Source organism: Hibiscus syriacus, unplaced genomic scaffold (assembly GCF_006381635.1).
Source record: "Hibiscus syriacus cultivar Baekdansim isolate YM2019G1 unplaced genomic scaffold, ASM638163v2 tig00111769_pilon, whole genome shotgun sequence".
Classification (NCBI taxonomy): Eukaryota; Viridiplantae; Streptophyta; class Magnoliopsida; order Malvales; family Malvaceae; genus Hibiscus; species Hibiscus syriacus.
Window position 1 is genome coordinate 2,917,162 of NW_024063172.1, and position 19,611 is coordinate 2,936,772.

The 19,611-nt window shown below is 34.1% G+C and overlaps 3 protein-coding genes across 3 annotated transcripts; all 3 read right to left on the minus strand.

The window, feature by feature from the left end:
- Nucleotides 1-3,892: 3,892 nt before the first annotated feature.
- On the minus strand, nucleotides 3,893-4,318 carry LOC120169891. Its single transcript, XM_039177963.1, has one exon. The coding sequence runs from the start codon at nucleotides 4,316-4,318 to the stop codon at nucleotides 3,893-3,895; it is 426 nt and encodes a 141-aa protein (XP_039033894.1).
- A 2,541-nt stretch (nucleotides 4,319-6,859) lies between these two features.
- Nucleotides 6,860-8,950, minus strand: LOC120169892 (NDR1/HIN1-like protein 6). The gene is made up of 2 exons (XM_039177964.1): nucleotides 8,888-8,950; nucleotides 6,860-7,656 (listed from the first exon to the last, which is right to left on the minus strand). The coding sequence occupies exons 1-2, from the start codon at nucleotides 8,948-8,950 to the stop codon at nucleotides 6,862-6,864; spliced, it is 858 nt and encodes a 285-aa protein (XP_039033895.1). The 3' UTR covers nucleotides 6,860-6,861.
- Nucleotides 8,951-13,439: 4,489 nt separating this feature from the next.
- On the minus strand, nucleotides 13,440-17,073 carry LOC120169410 (protein HOTHEAD-like). The gene is made up of 4 exons (XM_039177546.1): nucleotides 16,786-17,073; nucleotides 16,068-16,446; nucleotides 13,796-15,061; nucleotides 13,440-13,687 (listed from the first exon to the last, which is right to left on the minus strand). Exons 1-4 carry the CDS (start codon nucleotides 16,859-16,861, stop codon nucleotides 13,633-13,635), a joined length of 1,776 nt encoding a protein of 591 aa, XP_039033477.1. The 5' UTR covers nucleotides 16,862-17,073; the 3' UTR covers nucleotides 13,440-13,632.
- Nucleotides 17,074-19,611: the final 2,538 nt, after the last annotated feature.

Consider the following 19,611-nt stretch of genomic DNA (forward strand, 5'->3'; position numbering starts at 1 on the left):
GACACCAGAACCACTTGCAGTTACAAGGACAAGAAGAGAAATTCGTAGACCTGCTCAATTTGTTGATATGGTGGCCTATGCTCTTCCAGTTGTTGATGATGATATCCCTGTTACTTACCAAGAAGCAATACAAAGCTTGGAAAGTGATAAGTGGAAAAGTGTCATGGATGAAGAAATGCAATCTCTCCAAAAGAACAACACTTGGAAACTGGCTCAATTACCGAAAGGTAAAAGAGCAATTGGATGCAAGTGGGTATTTGCAAAGAAATATAGATCTCATAGCAAGAAAGATGTTCGCCACAAGGCACAGTTGGTCGCTACAAGACACAGTTGGTAGCTAAAGGCTATGCTCAAAAGGAGGGGATCAACTACAATGAAGTATTTTCCTCTGTTGTGAAGCATTCCTCCATTAGAATATTGTTGGCCTTGGTAGCACAGTTGAATTTGGAGCTAGCTCAACTTGATGTAAAGACGACTTTCTTACACGGTGATTTAGAAGAAGAGATCTATATGACTCAGCCAGAAGGATACAAAGATGGTGGTCGTGAGAAATGAGTTTGTAAGCTGAACAAATCGCTATATGGATTGAAGCAATCTCCGAGGCAGTGGTACAAGCGATTTGATAGCTTTATGAGGAGGCAAAAGTACACTAGCAGCAAATATGATCATTGTGTGTATTTGCAAAAGCTTAAAGAATGATATTTCATTTATCTTCTCTTGTACGTCGAGGATATGTTGATTGCTTCGAAGAGTCAAAAGGAGATAGACAAATTAAAGGCTCAGTTGAATCAAGAGTTTGAGATGAAAGATCTAGGTGAGACCAAGAAGATTCTTGGTATGGAGATAAGCAGAGATAGACAGAGAGAGAAGCTTTGTTTAACATAGAAGCAATATCTGAGAAAGGTATTATAATGTTTTGGCATGAATGAAAATACCAAACATGTAAGTATCCCACTAGCTTCTCATTTGAAACTTAGTTCTCAATTATCTCCTAAAACTAATGAAGAACGAGAGTATATGGCAAAAGTTCCATATGTTAATGCAGTTGGGAGCTTGATGTATGCAATAGTGTGTACGCGTCCTGACATTTCACAAGCAGTTGGAGTTGTGAACAGGTACATGCATGATCTTGGAGAAGGACATTGGCAAGCTGTGAAATGGATTCCACGGTATCTCCAACAAACCGTGGATGTTGGTTTAGTTTTTGAACAGGATGAAGCATTTGGTCAGTGTGTGGTTGGATATGATGATTCCGATTATGCTGGTGATTTGGATAAGCGTCGATCAACTACTGGGTATTTGTTTACTCTTGCTAAAGCCCCAGTAAGTTGGAAGTCTACATTGTAATCTACGGTGGCCTTGTCTACTACAGAGGCAGAATACATGGCAGTTTCAAAGGCTGTAAAGGAAACAATTTGGCTTAACGGGTTAATGGAAGACTTGGGAGTTGTTCAAAGTCACATTAGTCTCTATTGTGACAGTCAGAGCGCTATTCACTTAGCGAAAAATCAAGTTTAACATTCAAGGACTAAGCATATCGACGTGAGGTATCACTTTGTACGAGAGATCTTTGAAGAAGGAAATATTCTACTTCAGAAAATTACGACATCAAAAAATCCTGCAGATATAATGACCAATGTGGTAACAGTAATCAAGTTCAATCATTGTTTGAACTTGATTAACATCCTGAAAGTATGAACACCTTCGGGTGTGTGGCGCTTGTGAGCACAATTAAAGCCACTACAAATTTGGGGAGTTAAAGAAGTTGAGTAGGCTTGGTAATTTCAAGTCAAAGTGGAGATTTGTTAGATTTGGCTTGAAATTAAGCTGGCAAGTTGGAAATTTCATCTTGGTTGGTGGCCAAACTTTGAATATGGGAATTTCATATTTGGTGGCTAACTTGTACACATTGGAAAATTCTTTGGTAGGTGGCCAACTTATTTTTCATGTTTGATCCCTAAAATATTAGGTTATTTATAAGTTTAGTCCTTAAAACTCAACTATAAATAGACCTAAGTATTTCATTAGAAATCATCCCAAAAACAAGTTCTCTCTTCCTCTTGTATTCTTCATTCTCCCACTTTGGGAATTCTAAAGAATTCCATATGTTGTAATATTGGCGATATAGTGAAGTTATCATCCGGTGTGGTGCCCGAGGAGTAGACGATATTCTCGTCGAACCTCGTAACTTTGGTGTGTTCTCTCCTTTATTGTTTTTATTCGGTTTTTTCCATTGTGTTTCAATATTCAATAGTTTGACAAGTTTATCCACTGTGCAACCTTTGGTGGTTTTAATCTTGACATTTTAGGTCAATTTTAAAACTACGTTCGTGTGGGAAATAACCCGATTTCCCCAACAATACAAATACGTTTGTGAATCATCGACGGGAAAATCGAATCAACCTTATATTTTTAGCGGAGACAGCGGACCCAAAAGTCATCGCTCTTGGTGAATATTGAGAACCTTAACTTTAGCATGAATGTCGTATTGTGGTCGTAAAAGCGCCTTAAACCAAGACCACCCCAATTGATTGGTTGACATAAAGTTTCCCAGTTGATGAAGGGATCCTTAGGGGCATTTGGACTGGATCCCCAAATGAAACGGCGTATCAAACTCTCGATGCCATTGCAAACTTTTTTCGGAAGCAAAGTAATCTGCATAAAGTAAACCAGGATTACGCTAAGGACTGATTTCACCAAGGTTACACGCCCGGCTATGGAAAGAGAACGACCCGCCCATTCACAAAGGCAAGATTTCATTTTATCTAAAATGAAATTGTAGTCGGCACAACGCGAACGACCATGAATGACTGACACTCCCAAATATTTTCCCATAGAGTCAACCATCTGAAAACCCAGGTGGCTGCTAATCATTTATTTCAAATTCATATCAGTATCAGGTGAGAAATAAATCTGAGTTTTAAGTTTACTAACACAGTGGTTAGAGCTCTCGCCAAAAGTACAAAGAATATTATTAATTGTTTCCACCTGAGACATATCAGCTTTGGCATAGAAGATGAGCTCGTTAGTAAAGAAAAAATGAGATAGAGGATACTATTCCGACTAAATTAAAAAAGAGACCAGATTAGAAATGACAATTTCTGCATCCGACTAGATCCGATCAGACCCGATTTAGTATATAATGTTTTTGGGTTCAGGTCGGAGTTGGGTTAGAGGTCAAATATATATATAATTTTTTAGGGTTTCTCTCTTTCCATTTTCCTTCTTTGCCCAAGTTTAAATTCTTCTCTCAACTTTTCTTCATTTCCTCTTAAATTTTATTTCTTCCCACTTCAATTTGAATGTTAACAAATTTTAATTTTTTTGTTTCATTATTTAGATGATCCCCTATCCTTTTTAAAGTTTTTTCTCCTTTTTTTTGTTCAAAGAAGAACTAAACTTTGAGAGCTATTTTATTTAAAGATTTTGGTTCTTTAATTTATGAGTTCTTCTCAACTTTTCTTTATTCTAGGTTTTCGATCTAAACGTGTTTGTAATATTTGTTCTTGTAAATAAAAAATAATTTTTATTATTTCTTTTTTAGTTTATGAATATATGCTATAAATCTAGATTGTTTTTTGTTTTAGTTTTTTGTTTTAAAATTCCAACTTTAAAAAATCAATATATTTTACATATTAAGAGAAAAATGGTAGCCATTAGTATTTTAGATAATGAAAAACTAAAATTTATGTTGTTTTAGGGATTTTGATGATGAAAAGTTGGTGTCACTAGGGTATTTTTTAGGATTTTTTCTGTATTTTTTTTATTTTTAATAATAAAAATTAGGTCGGTTGGTTCGGAGTCGGGTTTATGTCGTATTTTTGGAGTTGGAGTCGGGTCAAATTAAATAATATTAAAATCAGAGTCGGGTCATAGTGAGATTATGGTTTTATTATGTTGGGTCGAAGTTGGAGCAGGCAAACATCCGACCCGACTCGACCCATTGCCATCCTAACCAAAAGCCATGAGCAACAAAGTGATTAATGAGGTGGCCCAAATGTTCCATTGCAAGCACGAAGAGATAAGGGGAGAGGAGATCACCTTGTCGGATGCCCATTTCTGGAACAAATGATTGGGATAAACTTTTATTCCATTGTACTTGAAAGCTAGAAGAAGTAATAAAGTTCATGATTGTTCTTCGAATACCCGGTGGGAAGTCAGCATCCACCAAAGCGTTGGAAATGAAGTCCCAACGAATTCTATTAAAGGTTTTTTCTAAGTCCATCTTAGGCCATCTCCAGTGCATCACTGGAGTGGCGAAGATCTCCACTTTGGAAATGATCCTATACTCCAGCCCATTGTCACTTTGTAGCTGCATTGTGACTACAACTACAGTGCACGCTACAACTGGCGTTGCACTGTAATTGCGCTACATTTTTTTATGAGTTTCGACTGAAGTTTGGTGGCCATGGATTTTGACCTCTGGTTTCCATCGAGAGGAAATGGAGAGAAGTGGAGAGCTTGAGCGGCTGAGGTGTTTAGTTTTAGTAAACTAACTTAGGTTTTTTTAGTTAGGTTATATACTAATTTTTTTTTTGGGTAAATTAAGGTCTAGTCACTGTAACATTATGGGTAAATTAGCCTTAGATCCTCCTAGGTTTAGCACTTATTTATACAGTATTAATGTTTGAGATGTTAATATATTTGTATTTCAGTTTGAGATGTTCTGTTTTTATTTTTTTGTATTTCAGTCACATTTGTGTATCACATGTTAATATATATAAGGTATTAATGTGTTGGAGACGTCTAACATTTTCGCATTATTATTATGAATTGTAATTTTCTTATTTATTTTTATTTTCGCAATGTTATTTATGAATGTTTTATTTATGCTTTTTATCTTGATATTTATTATAAATGTATATATTTTATTTGCAAAATCAATATTATAATAGTTAAATATTGTGAATAAAGTAGAGTTGGTAGTAATGTAGAGATAGTGTTGAAGATAAATTATTGTTTCATCTTTAGAGTAGATATAGAGATGTTGTAGAATAGAGATGAGGGCTGGAGATGACCTTAATCGTCATCTACCCATGTTTGCTTTTAAAAAGGCACATTGAGTGAATAACTTCTTGATTAAGAATAATGTTTTCTATTATTGAACAACGGGAGATAAGGCTCGTTTAATTTGGCTCGATAAGAATCGGAAAGAGAGGTTTTAATCGGCGAACAATGGTCTTTGTAAGTAACTTTAGATAACTGTACAAAGATTGATAGGGAGGAAGTCCATGAAAGTTTCGGGAGCATCACATTTGGGAATAGGACCAAAATAATTTTGTTCAAGTCCAACTCTAGCGAGTCACCTTCATAAATATTATGAGTAAATAAAATTTGGGTAAAGTACACAACTGGTCTCCCAATTATAAGATATTATTTTATTAAGTCCTTCTATTTTTAAAAGTTACAAATGATTCTTTGACTATTGAATGTAGCTTTGTTAAGTCATTTGACTATTAAAAGTTACAAAATGGAAACCTGACTATTCATTATGTTCCAAACTAGTCATTTTTCCTTAAAAATTGACGGTATTTTGAGTTAAATGTAGTCTGTTGATTATGATATGATAAAATATAATCCTAGATTCTCAAATGACTATCATATCTCAGTCATCATATTAACGTACATATTAAACAACCGCCAAATTCTAACGTAAAATGATGAGTTTGAAACATAATGAATAGTCGGGTGACTATTTTGTAACTTTTAATAGTCAAGAGACTTAACAAAGCAACATTCTATAGTCAAAAGATCAATTTGTAACTTTTATTAGTCAAAGGACTTAATAAAGTATACCCTATAGTCTGGGAATATTTGTGTAATTTACCCATAAATTTTTAGTACTAATTTTTCATATTCGGGTAGTGACATGACAACCACTATTATAAATTTTGGGCACTCTGAACGTGGAATTTAAGCAAAGACAATAAATTATTACGTTTTCAGTCCGTAAAGGATACATTTTATTATGAAAAAATCCCCCTTTTCCCCGCTTTCGATTCGTACCTGACATTTGTCCCAAACTTTTTCATGGATGTTTAATCATTTTTTTCAGGTGAAAAATAATAATAATAGAAAAAGCGAAAGTTCATGAATAAACTTAGGAATGTTAATGAGATAAGGTGAAATGGATAATTTTTTTATTCATTGATTTGATACTGTTGTAGTAAATTTTGATTTAATATATTATTATTAAAATAAAAAAATCAAACAAAATATTAATTAATTTCATTTTAATTTAAATTGATATCATATTTAATCAAACATAAAATTATAATTATCTAAATCGAATTCTTCATAGATTTTATAAAATTAATCTTATCACGTAAGTCAAAATTCCTTGAATGGTATTGGTAAGGGAGCACATCGACGGGACAGATGAGGACATTCGTAAGTCCCTAGAAACCCATACTTTTATATATTTTTTTATTAAAAATCTGATTTTATAATCTCCTTAAAAAAATTAAATTATTATCTGTAATATAAATTTTAAGTTGATCCTTACTTAAATGCAAAAATTTATCATCTCTAAAAAAAAGTATATTATTGAAAATAGAAAAAGAATATAGATTAACCTTTAGTTTTAATTAATAATATATAGTTACAACATTATGTAAAATTCAATAAAATTACCCTCGTAATAAAATTATGTAAATTTCAATAAAAATATATAAAATGACCTCTGAACAAGGACTAAAAACAAAACAAAAAAAGCAAAGCAAAAATGTATTTAGAAGGTATATATATCCTATCATTAGGATTAATCACAAAATTTACAAAAAAAAAAACATACAATGACCCCAAAATAATGATTGACACAAAAATAAAATAAACATCAAAGCTTCTTCTTAATTCTTCGCATCAGAAAGTCCATTTCCAGATCTTAATCCTCAAATCAACCTTACATTTCGCATTAGAAGTTGAAGCAATTGTTGCAGATTTCCCCTTGGGAGCAGCAGCTTTAATACCTTCACAAACAACCCTAATCCCAACCTTTGGCGTCTTCAAAGCTCCCATCTTTGCTTTCACTTTGGTCTCCAACTTCATCTTCAATGGCAGACCCTTTTTATTCTTCAAACCAGCTTTTAACTTTCCGGCCGAACCATTATCGAGTTCTTGGCTGCTGCCGCTAGTTATGGCGGCTTTCAAATGAGTCGTGTTCTTAGTGCCATGCACGAAGGAACGGAACGAGCCGTCGCCTATTTCGATGCCGTCGTTCGTGATGAGCGATACGGTGATGGGGTCGTACGTGTAGACGAGTCTTTTGTTCGGGTTTTTGGCTACTACGTTGAGGTTGATGTTGGTGATGAGTTTTGAAGACGATGTTATGTTGAGGGTCGAGATTTTGAGGGAGGAGATTGTGAAAGTAGGGCGGTGTGGACTGTAAAAGACGTACAAGATAGCGGTGGCTATGGCGGCGAGGAGGAGAATTACGAGGATAGCTACGGTGGTCCAGAGGCAACATGAACAACAGCATGAGCGACGGATGCGCTTGGTTTGGGGGCGGTAGAGAGGGCGGGCTTCTCCGTAGCGTTGGGCTTTAGTGGGGGGAAAGGAAGGGTTTGCGGCGGGGGTGGTGGCGTTTGTGGGTTGTTTGGATGAAGGGTGTTCTGTTTTGGTGTCCAAAGAGAAAATGGTTGTCTGTCGGCACTTTCTCTATACTAAAAGATTGGATCGAGCAGAAATAAAAAGGCACATTATACCAACTAGTCACGCGTCCATTATCTCCTTTCTAATTTTGTCACTACAATGTCTTATTTAACAAAAATCGTTACTAACATTATTGTTTTTCTTCTTCTTTTATCAAGTATTCACCAATCCCTATTCATTTAGGAAATGGTTATTTAAGGATAAACTATACCCATGACTATTTAATTATGGAAAAATTTTAATTTTACAATCAACCTTTTAATTTCATCAATTGGATCATTTAATTATCTAAATGATATTAATTAAGTCATCAGTCGTTAAAATTTAATAGAGATTGATGTGGTAATTATCAAAATATGTAGAAACTAAGAATTAAAAGTATAATTATATTAATTTTATGATTATATCAATCAATCATTAAATGTTAACAACGGATGGCTAGACTGGTATCATTTAAATAATTAAATTTGACAAAATCGATAGATCAATGGTCAAATTGAAATCTCTCCATAATTAAATGTTCATGGATATAATTTATCCTTTATTTAATCATTGTCCCACACAATTTTATTACGGATCACAAGATCTTTATTTGATCTTTCCCACTTATTTATTCAACCTGTTCTCCACTTTTCCAATATTGAATTTCAGTGCGGCAGAGATAAAAACATTATCTTGGACAGATGCTTATCTGAAACTTTCAAAAGTTACATTTTCGTCCAGTAAAATATTTAACAGTGACCACATAGAGCCTATAGATTGCCACGAAGCAGGTTCGAAGTATTATGTCCCGCTTGGGGCCAAAAAAATACTTATTTCTTACAACCAAAGGTTATTACCACAATGTTTCTGCCTTTTTGCTCGGCTCATCCTCATCAATAGTTTTCTTGTTCTCATACACGATGTTGTTTTCATCGTGATTGAGCATTCTCGGTCGTCGTCGATTTCTGTTTTCTCTGATGCTGACTAGGAAAGTGACGTTGATGATCGAAATTGGAAGGTCGATTTCTGAATATTGTGTTTTTCTTGCTATGCATATGTTGTCTTGAAGTTTAATGAAGATGTTTCTCGTTCAACGACTGAAGTTGAGTATGGAAGCATGTTATTCGACAGTCCTTTTCAATCTTCATAACCATAGCTCATTTGTCAATTTATCTCATTTGTTTCTGTTACTTGGCCCCCGAGTATGCGATGACCGGTCGGTGTGGTCCTACTCTAGCTCCTTACGGGAGGAAACCTGTGGACTTATTGCAGCCACCGGGGCCAGGAAAATCTTGTCACATGGGCTAGTAACACTCATTTCTCGTATATGCTTCCGTACACGAATCATAGATGTCACATCAAATAATCAAAACATTTCTTAACCCAAAATAGGTCAAATCTAGTTTCTTTCACAAATTTCATATTTATACATTTATTATAAAATACATAATCAGAGGAATTCAAAATATAATATTTCAACTTCTAATTCAAATCTGATCTCAGGCAGTAATAAACTATTATGCTTTGTTCATATAATAAATAAAACTGTCTAATTTAAAATCTCATTTAAAATACCTTTTAAAGCATGGTTTAGTATCATAGTATATGTTTATACTAAATTATATTTAATACTAACCATACTTTTAGTTTGCAAACACTTCTTACTCGTATACATGTCAGCTAGAAAGTGTTGAAACAGAGTCAAATGTCATTACTATTACCTGTAAATATTCCTTAGTGATTGATGTCAAGCTCAGCTCCCTACTCCTTCCGCTTTAATTTACCTAAACGTGAAAATCATCACACACTAAGTATACACTTAGTGAGACAATCAATAGAAATATATTCAAGGCAATACAACACATAAATGTAAACAATAATAATATTCAATGCATTATGATCACTTTATCTTTATTTCCAATCATGCTACTACTATGAACATGATATGAATAACATATAAATTTCTTACCAATATACTTGTCATGTATTCAATAAGTTCATAAGCTTATTCACATGTTCATCATTTATTAACCAATAAACCATAGCCCAAACGTAACCCTATGAAGACCCTGGGATCTTGAGTCAAAGATGCACCGAAGTGCTTACCATATGCACTGAGTGTCTTTACACACCAAAGTGTTGCACTAAGGATCCTTACACACTACATTGTTATACTAAGTGTCCTTACACACTATAGTACCATATGCACCAAGTGTCCTTACACACCATAGTGTTGCACTGAGAGTCCTTACACAATACAATGTTGTACTAAGTGTCCTTACACACTATAGTACCATATGACCTAAGTGTCCTTACACACCATAATGCTACACTAAGTGTCCTTACACATTATAGTGTTAATCCGATTATGCAGCTGCTAGACTCTATGGCATTCCAATTACACCATGTCCTTCAATGACTTACTTGGGCATACAATCTATTTTATTTGATCCATCCATGGCAAAGTATACTATCATAATTTAACATTGGACAGTTCATACCCGAAATATCAATCATGAAAAATATCATATATGTTCATGATAAACATCATATGTAACGATCAATGATCAATGCATTTTATATTCAACCTTTGACATATTTAGAATATGTCAAATATATTATGAATGACATAAATATCATGCCAACATAAATAAGGTAGACTCATTGTAAATCCTACCTGATGATGTATAAAACATCTATGTGTAATGTTATGCATGTATTGCACTCATTTTGACATTATATGCAAGTCAAAATACAAGCCTCACTAAGCTTTAACTTGATTCTTTGCTTGTAATTTGGTTATATCCCAAAATTTATCATAATTTCATATCCTGGCAGTTTGTACTACTTTTAAAGAAATATTGTTTTGTATTAATCTACACCTTTAAAAATAATTTCATTTATACCATTGGAAACTAGACTCAAATAAAAATCTATCCATATAAGTCACTCCTTCTAGTTCAGTTTGTACAATTTATGGTGAATTTTCAAATTTGATTGATAGAATTTATTTTGAGCAGAATCTGCTGCCTCATTTTCTTACCTATCATCGGTTAAAAATTCATATTTTTTTTGTATATACCTCAAAATTAGTTTCAATTTATTCTAAACAAAATTATACTGATATACAAATCCAATTATATGAAAATTATTCTCTAATCATTTTTGTAGAATTTATGGTGATTTTCTAAACTTACTGTCCATAACTTAATTTCTAAGCAGACTTCACCGATTTGCATTTTTAGGTTGTCACTAATTCTATTAGCTCACCAAATACACATATATGAATACATCACAAATCACATAATATTTTAGGAGTCACTCCTTACCATAGTAACTCCGTCAATGGCTCATCGCAAGCCAATGTTTGTTCAATAACATAAGTACAAATTAAATTTGCACTCACCTGGTGTCTTTAGCTTGCCAACCTTCCTTAGAGATTCAATTTCATCCTTAAGCTTCTCCTTAGCTTTAATAGTGTTTAATCTTGATTTCAAGCACACAATATAAATGAGCATCATTACAAAACATATACAAATTCAAATAAGATGTTAGAATCTTATTAACATAGGAACGCATTAGAAAATAAATTCCTAAAAAATCTTCTGATGCTCATTCGATAATAATTCTATGCCAGAACATAAATGTTGATATTAACACTTCTAATTGACCATTCAAATTTCATTTTATCCAAATTTCACATAACATTTTCACTTAAGCTCTCAACTTTTTCATATTTGTGATTTGAACCTAAACTTTTACCAACTTTCCAAAATAATCCAATTTCACCTTCTAACATCAATTTCAACACTCAAGCATTAATTTCCAGCATAGTACATCAACTATTACACATTTACACATTAACCCACAACTTTTCTATAATTACCAAATATGTCCCTCAGCTTTCACAAAATTAAAAATTGACCCAAATAATTTTCTAAAGGTTTTAGAACCTTCCATATATCATTTCTAAGCCATGGGAACTTTTACAAAATTTTTCCTAATTTAAAACCCTAAGGTCGAATGCTTTGAAAATCTAAGACTAGGGTTTTCATGATTTTTATTCAATTTCAGTTCGATTCGAGCATGAATTCAACCTCGATTCAACATTTTAAAATCTCTACAATAAAACCCTAATAAAATTTCATCAAAGCACAAACTTTCATAAATTAGGGTTTAACTCGAAACATCATGGAATCATTTCTAGGAAGTTTTGATCATCCTGCAAACTTGGAAACGATTCTACGACCTCAAAACCTTAAAATTCATCATCAATTACATAAACCCTAATGTGAAAATAAACCCTAGAATTTAAAATCTTTCAACACAATCAAGATTAGCATGCAATAATGGTACCAAATGATAGCGTTTTTCGAATAGAACGATTTTCTATTTCACTTCTTAATCCAAAAATCAAAGGAAATTGCTCAAAATAAAAAAGAAAGTTTCTTTCACCTAAGGTTGGAGTCCACGGCTTTAATACCAAACCACATAACCCTTATCATCTTTCAAAAATAAAAGATGAACAAAATATTTCACCCTTTACCATTTTATTTATGCAACTTTTCAAAAATTACAATTTTGCCACTTTAATCCAACTATCCAAATTTAACATGGAAATTAATTCTCAAATCCAATGATCCATATTATTTTTCATCATTTTAAAATGTGGAAATAATATATTTAAGCTTAATTTAATAACCTTCAAATTTTCCCAAAATTTCTATTCGATTCGATTTACTGAATTTTTACCGAACTTTAACACTTTCTAGTATTTTACACCAATTCTGAATCAAGAATCTGATTTCAATAAAACCTCTTCCTCAATAGTAAATTATTCATTTATGGAATAATTTTTTTGGGAAAATTACCACTTAACTCCCTAAACTTTTCCTAATTTTTTACTTTGGCCACTAAACTTTCAAAATTTACATTTTAGTCACTAACCAAAATTTTGGGGTATTACACGTGCACTCCTTGCAGCCATGGAAGGTTAAGAATGAAGCATCTCCATGGTAGCGGCAATTGCGGCCATGTACGTGCAACCTGAAGCATCTCATCGTCCTTTTACGGGCCAAATTGTTCATGCATTAAGGCTAATATGCAATGAATTTCATGAGAATTGTGGGCATTGAAGGGAGCTTGCGCAAGCTTTAGAGTCATTTCAATAAAACTTCACCCTCAAGAGTAAATTATCCATTTATGGAATAAAAATTCTTTTTGGGAAACTTATTACTTAGTTCCCTAAACGTTTTCCAATTTTATACTTTAGCCACTAAACTTTAAAATTTACATTTTAGCCACTAACAAAATTTTGGGGTATTACACGTGCACTCCTTGCAGCCAAGGAAGGTTAAGAATGAAGCATGAAGCATCTCCAAGGTAGCGGCAATTGCGGCCATGTGCGTGCAGCCTGAAGCATCTCATCGTCCTTTTACGGGCCAAATTGTTCATGCATTAAGGCTAATATGCAATGAATTTCATGAGAATTGTGGGCATTGAAGTGAGCTTGCGCAAGCTTTAGAGTCATTTCAACCAGCACAACACTATAGATTAATAAGCGCAATATATCAATGTCTGCATCGAATTGAAGCATTGAACCGGGAGTTGAGGAGCCGGAACCCAGGCCCTTTTACAAGTCATTCCGCTGTTCATTTATATCTCAGCTTGATTGCTTAAAATTGTGAAGAAAACCAGTAAGAAACAGAGCATGGAACCTTAAATCTTTGATTATATGGTACCAAAAACATCAAAACAAGCACATAGCTAAGCCTAATACCCCAAAGTATTTCCCATTTCTTTCCTTCTTTTTCAGTTCCTCATCAATCTTGGCACCAACCACTAGCAGAGCACAGTCCACAAGAACAGTTCATCATAAATATATAAACATCACAATTCAAAAGGGCAAAGCTAAAGTTAATTCTCTACATATAAATATCACATTCATTTCCTAGTGCCTACTACGACGGCTACGAACAAACCCCGGTGCTCGGTGCTCCCTTACACATGAGCAGCCTTTCCTAGTCTTCGTCTCAAAATCTTGACTCCCATGTACCTGCAAAGATCCAAAAATCGAAAAGAAAATAAGTGTACCCTTGCCCTACCACTTTTGTACATAGTTAATGCTTTGTATTGCTAATTAAATGTGCCTTTTGATGCTTACCTTCCCATCATCAAGACAGTGCCCTGAGGGTTAGTCCCCGGGGATTCACTAAATGTGGACCCGTCGATGATTCGGAGTCTTCTGGTTTCGAGAACTCTGTGGTCATGGTTCACCACTTTTCCGACATGACACCCTCCATGGTAATGCCAAATTGTGATCACAGTGTCTTTGCAGAACTGTTCTAGGGACTTTGTGTCATTAGTATGCTTTGGGACGAGGTTAACGTTCGCCCTGACACTCATGTTAAGAAGCTTCTCCATGGTCGGTTTATCACATTTAGCAAAGTTTGTGAACCGGTCCGATTGTATAACCTTGGCAGCCATCCGGATCCCGTTTACGCATCGCTGTAGGTCACGAGGGTGGCCGAAGTAGTTGAAGGTAACAGAAGGGTTGTCGTCGACGTTGGTGTTGACCAAGTTGAGGTGGCCTGTGGAAAGGGGCATTGCAATCTTCTCTAAAATGAAACCTCCCTTAAATGCCTCATGTGGAATGTCTTTTTTTCCTTTGATGAATGCTTCAATGGCTTCTTTTGTTCTTTGCTTTGGAGGTAACGTCGAGAGCTGCCCGATTTCCGCTGACAATATACCGTGATGGCAACGAATGCTATCTTGGGACTGTCCGAATCCGCTGCTAGCTTCAATGTAAACTCCCATCTTGGTAATGCCAACAGTTTGTATAAGAGATTGTTCCACGGGACGTGTCATCGGGACGAAAACCGAGTTCATCGGGTTATCAGCCATGCCTTTGCCAACAAACTCGTTATGCAACACCATGGAAATGTTCAACCTCTCGAGTTCGGCTTTCGGTCCGACACCACTAAGCATCAGCAACTGAGGAGTCCCCATCGCACCGCACGATAAAATCACTTCGCTCCTCCGATCGTTAGTCAAAAACGCCTGATGTTGGTTCCCATTCTCATCCTTGAACTTCACTCCCATCGCCTTCGGTCTCTTCCCTGTTTTATCGAACAAGACTTTTTGGACTGTGGCATATACCAAAACAGTGAGCATTTTCGGGTTAGCAGAAGCGAGAAGCTCAGCCGCGGTATGTCGACGACCGAAGCGGTCGAAAATGGTACCCCCAACTTTAGTACCGTAGACATGATCGTAGGTGAATCCATTATAAGGGGAGATGCCAACATCTAAAAGGCCATCCTTTAAAGCATCTTGCCACCGTGCAAGTTTAGGCTGGTGTACTATTTGTCTCTCCACCCATGGATATGACTCATTCACTAACCTTGCATCCCACCCTACTCTTTTAATGAAACTGCAACATCCAACAACAAAAAAGTTCAATTCGTATATAGTTTAAGTATTTTTTTTGTAATTTTCTTTACTGATAATTTATTTTAATTTTTTAAAATTTTATAAATTTACTCATAACGTAAAATTTTATAAATTTACTCATAACGTAAAATTTTATGTACGTGTATATTCACACCTAACTTTATTGGTAAACATTTCATACAGAAAAATGAAGAAAAGAAAAAAGAGAGGTGCCCAATGAGTTGGACCAAATGTGTAGGGCAAATAATGAAGTCCTCGTTAGTGCTAGCTAAATAGTGTTTTATTAAGAAATTAGTCCCTAAACAATACCCCATTTTCAAATCACTACTTAAATTTTTTTTAGTCAAAAGTGATACTTAAAACTATCATTTCATCTTATTTTATCCCTCCAAAAGTATATTATGTGTGACATTCTTATTGACTACGATCTTTTTAATAAATTGAGATAAAATTAATAGTTTAAGTATCACTTTCTATCGAGAAAATTTCAAGTACTAATCTGAAAATTGAAATATAATTTAAGTAAAAATAATGAGAAAAGAAACTTATATATAAGGAAGAGAACTTCATTAAAAAGGAAGGCGGGTGGATCATAAATGTTTTCGTCCCTTTTACGACTCATCAGAAAACCCTAATTAATTGTTCTTAATAAACGAATTACCCCAAGGTTATACATATGGGGGACCCTGAAAACCTTAATAAATGCATATATTGATGTTAAGGTTTCACGTGACCACCATCTTTGTATATGGTAACATGTGAACTACATCTTCTGCTATATATATATTTAATATTATTGGACCGAATTCTCTTACAATTAAGACCCTTCTCTTATATTTTTTTCCTATAATTTACATAAAATTGTGGATGTTAAGTTTCGAATTTTGTATATAAAATTTTTAAAATAATATATTTTTAAAAAATATTGATGGTCCAAAGTGATTGTAATAGAGAAGAAAATAAATACATTGAGGAGAAAAACATACTCAGAATTAGCTCTGGTGTAGAAGCCAGCATTGATGCAAGTGCCACCACCCAAAACCCTAGCCCTAGCATTAATGACGCCATCGGTGGAGACGAACGGTTGGGAAGCGGAGGCCGGAGAAGTGTCGGCCAAGGCGATGTGGAAGTTTCTGAGGAAGGAGACGTTGACATTTGAGAAGGGAACTCCACCTCTCTCCAAAACCAACACGCTGAAGTTCCGAGACAATGTCGCGGCTAAGGGACACCCCGCCGTGCCACCTCCGACGATTATGTAGTCGTACGAAACTTCGTCTGTGTTTGAGGACGAGAACGAAGACGACGATGAAAACGAACTCGCCCTTTTGATGAACGGGTACCGAAATTCGGAGAAATCCCTCGCACCTGTAATAGTTTAGCAGAAAATTTTCATATAGTTATTGAGGATATTAGTGACACTATAATTTCGTCGCTATAAATGGAAACCGTCAACTTTTTCATCACTAAACCATCTTTTCGTCGAGAACACATCATGTTTTCAATGAAATTTCTTGTGACAGAACTTTTACTAATTAATTGAAAATACAGCCAAAAAAAGAATGAACAAATGAAAACAAGAAATTCCAAGATTCTTTTTCCACATATAGATTAGATTCTTGAGAGAGAAACAATACCAACATAAAGAGACCATATATATAAATATAAAGTGTTGGAAAAGAAGAAGAGATGTGAGGAGGAGAAGACCTTGAAGAGAAGAGAGAGTGTTAAGCCAAAGCAGCAGACAGATAAAGAGCTTGAGTGCCCCAACAAAAGCAGCCATGGAAAGGCAACAGCGGAAGAACAAAACTCACACAGCACACACAATATAAAATAATAATAAGCTTCCAGAGAAAACCAAGTTCCCTTGTATGTGGGCTGCACTGGTTGGCCTTGTTTTGTGTGTCTGTTATCACTCACTCACATATATATATATACACAAACATATATAGCCCTTAGCTTCAACCACGAAAAGCAGATCAATGATGCATGAATATATAAACACCAATATTCACAATAACTAAGAAAATACAGGAGAGATTATATAATATTATGGAGATAATAAAAGGATGGGGGTATGATAGCATTGTATCCAACAAGGAATGCAGCTATCCACTGTATTTAAGATCACTGAAGCATGGGGTAGCTGCTGGTGTAAGTCATTAATGGTGAAATGAATGCCACAGTTGGAGTAGGAGACCTTGTGGGTGTTTAAATTCTCATTCTAATTCATCTCTATGCCAACTCATTTTCCCTTTCTTTTTCATTTTTCTTTCTCTATTATCTTATATATATATATATATATATATATATAACATGCATTCCAAAAACCAAGAGAGACAAATCTTTTTGAATGTGAATGCATTTAAAGAATTTGTAAAATTGAGATTAATGTTTAAACCATTGACCTGAGGAGAATAATGTTGCAAAATCTTATTGTTTTTGTTGCATTCCCCTTATGATAAAAAACTAAATTAATAAATCTAAACGATGGTAAACTGAATATTATTTAACTTCTTTAAATAATTTAAGTTTGAGTAGAGGTGAACGTGAATTTATATGTTTGACTGTGAATATTGGTGAATCGATGTTCATGAATTTGATGGCCAGATTGAATGTGAGAAAGGAGTGGAAGATGATACGGTGATCACAAGTCAAATCTTTCGTGGTAGTGAGCTTACATGGATGAAGACCAAATAAAATTAAAAATTAATTAGCTTTGAAAACTAAGTGTTTCCCCATCAGCAGGTTTGTTGAATGTGATGTCCTTATTATTTTGACATGTTAGTACAACATTTATGATACAAAGGACTTTGATCAAAATCATGGATTTTAGCATAACCAATGGCATTTTCCTAATCTAGAAACTTGTATTTTTATTAAATTAGTCTTACATAAAGGGTCCCAATTATCTTTGTTTTTCGCAAAATAGCATGGCTACTTTAAATTCCTTACAATCCAGTCCTTCACTTCGATAGACTGGAAATTTAATAAGCCGAGGCCATATACTTGTTGCTTGAGAACAGTGACGCAACCGGTGATCACATTCGGCACAAGAGGTATCAGTCGTATGTGAGAGAGCTTCAACAACATTTGTCAACAGCTTATCATTAACCGCAGGCTACACAGACATGCGCACACGCTGCGGGCCCTCAACACGCCATACCAAATGTAAATAGTCGTCCGTTCGGTAGGCTGAATATTCGATCGGATCGAATTAAGTTCAAAATTTTGAATTAGTCGATTTAATCAGTCTTATTTCAGAATTTAAATTTTATTTTTTAAGAAAATCAAGTTGAATTTACGTAATTCAAGTCGAACTATCGGATTTTTGTTCAAACTTAATTGTAAATATTTATGATGTTAATATAGATTAGTCTAATTTAACGAATTTTTCTTACCATATATAAGATATAAATATATATTTATTCTTTTATTTCACACTGCAATATTATTTATTCATATTTGAGTTAATCAAATTAATTGAATTGACGACGATTCGTATTTTATTTTAAAACTTTCTAGAGTCGAATCGAAAACATAAAATTCAAATCAAATTAATTTTTTTAAAATCAAATCCAATTTTACTCGCTTATATCGTTAAAATCTCAATCAATGCACAATAGGCCGAAGATTTTTAATACTACAAACGAAATTAAAATTTTGTAATGTGTTATTAATTTATTTTTATTGTTTAAATATAAAAAAGAGAGGTAGTTGAATTTTTATGTAATCTATAATCTACACCATTAATTTCACTCGAACCAATATCTACCTACCATTGGCTTATTACATTCAACCATTTGACAGCTCACTCGTCCTCAACCTCATCCTCTTTCGGTGTCGTAAGCAATATATGCTTCAATTATATAATTCCAACTTTTTTTAATATATATAATATTGTAATTATTAAATATAATAAAACATATAACTTTTAAAATATACAAAAACAAATTAAATGCACCCGTATTAAATATAACCATATCCGACAACAGAATAACATACGGCGCATGAAAACAGCTACCCGTATCCAGCTGTAAGGGGGAAAAAAGTAGTTTATGTAATGAAAATTCAAACCACATATTACACAAACGTCAACCAACTCTTATTTTTGTTGCCTGTTTTTAGTTAAGCAACGACATGTTTCATGCTTGCATGCTGCACTCCAACGAACAACAAGCTAAAGGGTAAAGTCCAATCTCATTTTCTTCTTATCTTTCGTATTAGCTTTATAATTTTATGTCATCTTCCTTGATAAATCATCTTTAGGATTTAATCTTAAACTCTATATTAACATAATTCAAAGAAAAATGTCGAATTTCGATATCATATAATAACAATTTGACTCGAATATTATTACATCTACGATAATTACATGAATCGGTTAGATTAAACCTCGAATTTAGATGAAATGGTTTCTGTTTTTCAACTACCAAGTGGGGGGAATGGGTGGAAGGTACCATAAGCCATTAAAGATGGAGTAATTACAAGGCTACCAATTTGAATGGTTTTGGCTTAAAGAAACCTGTGAGT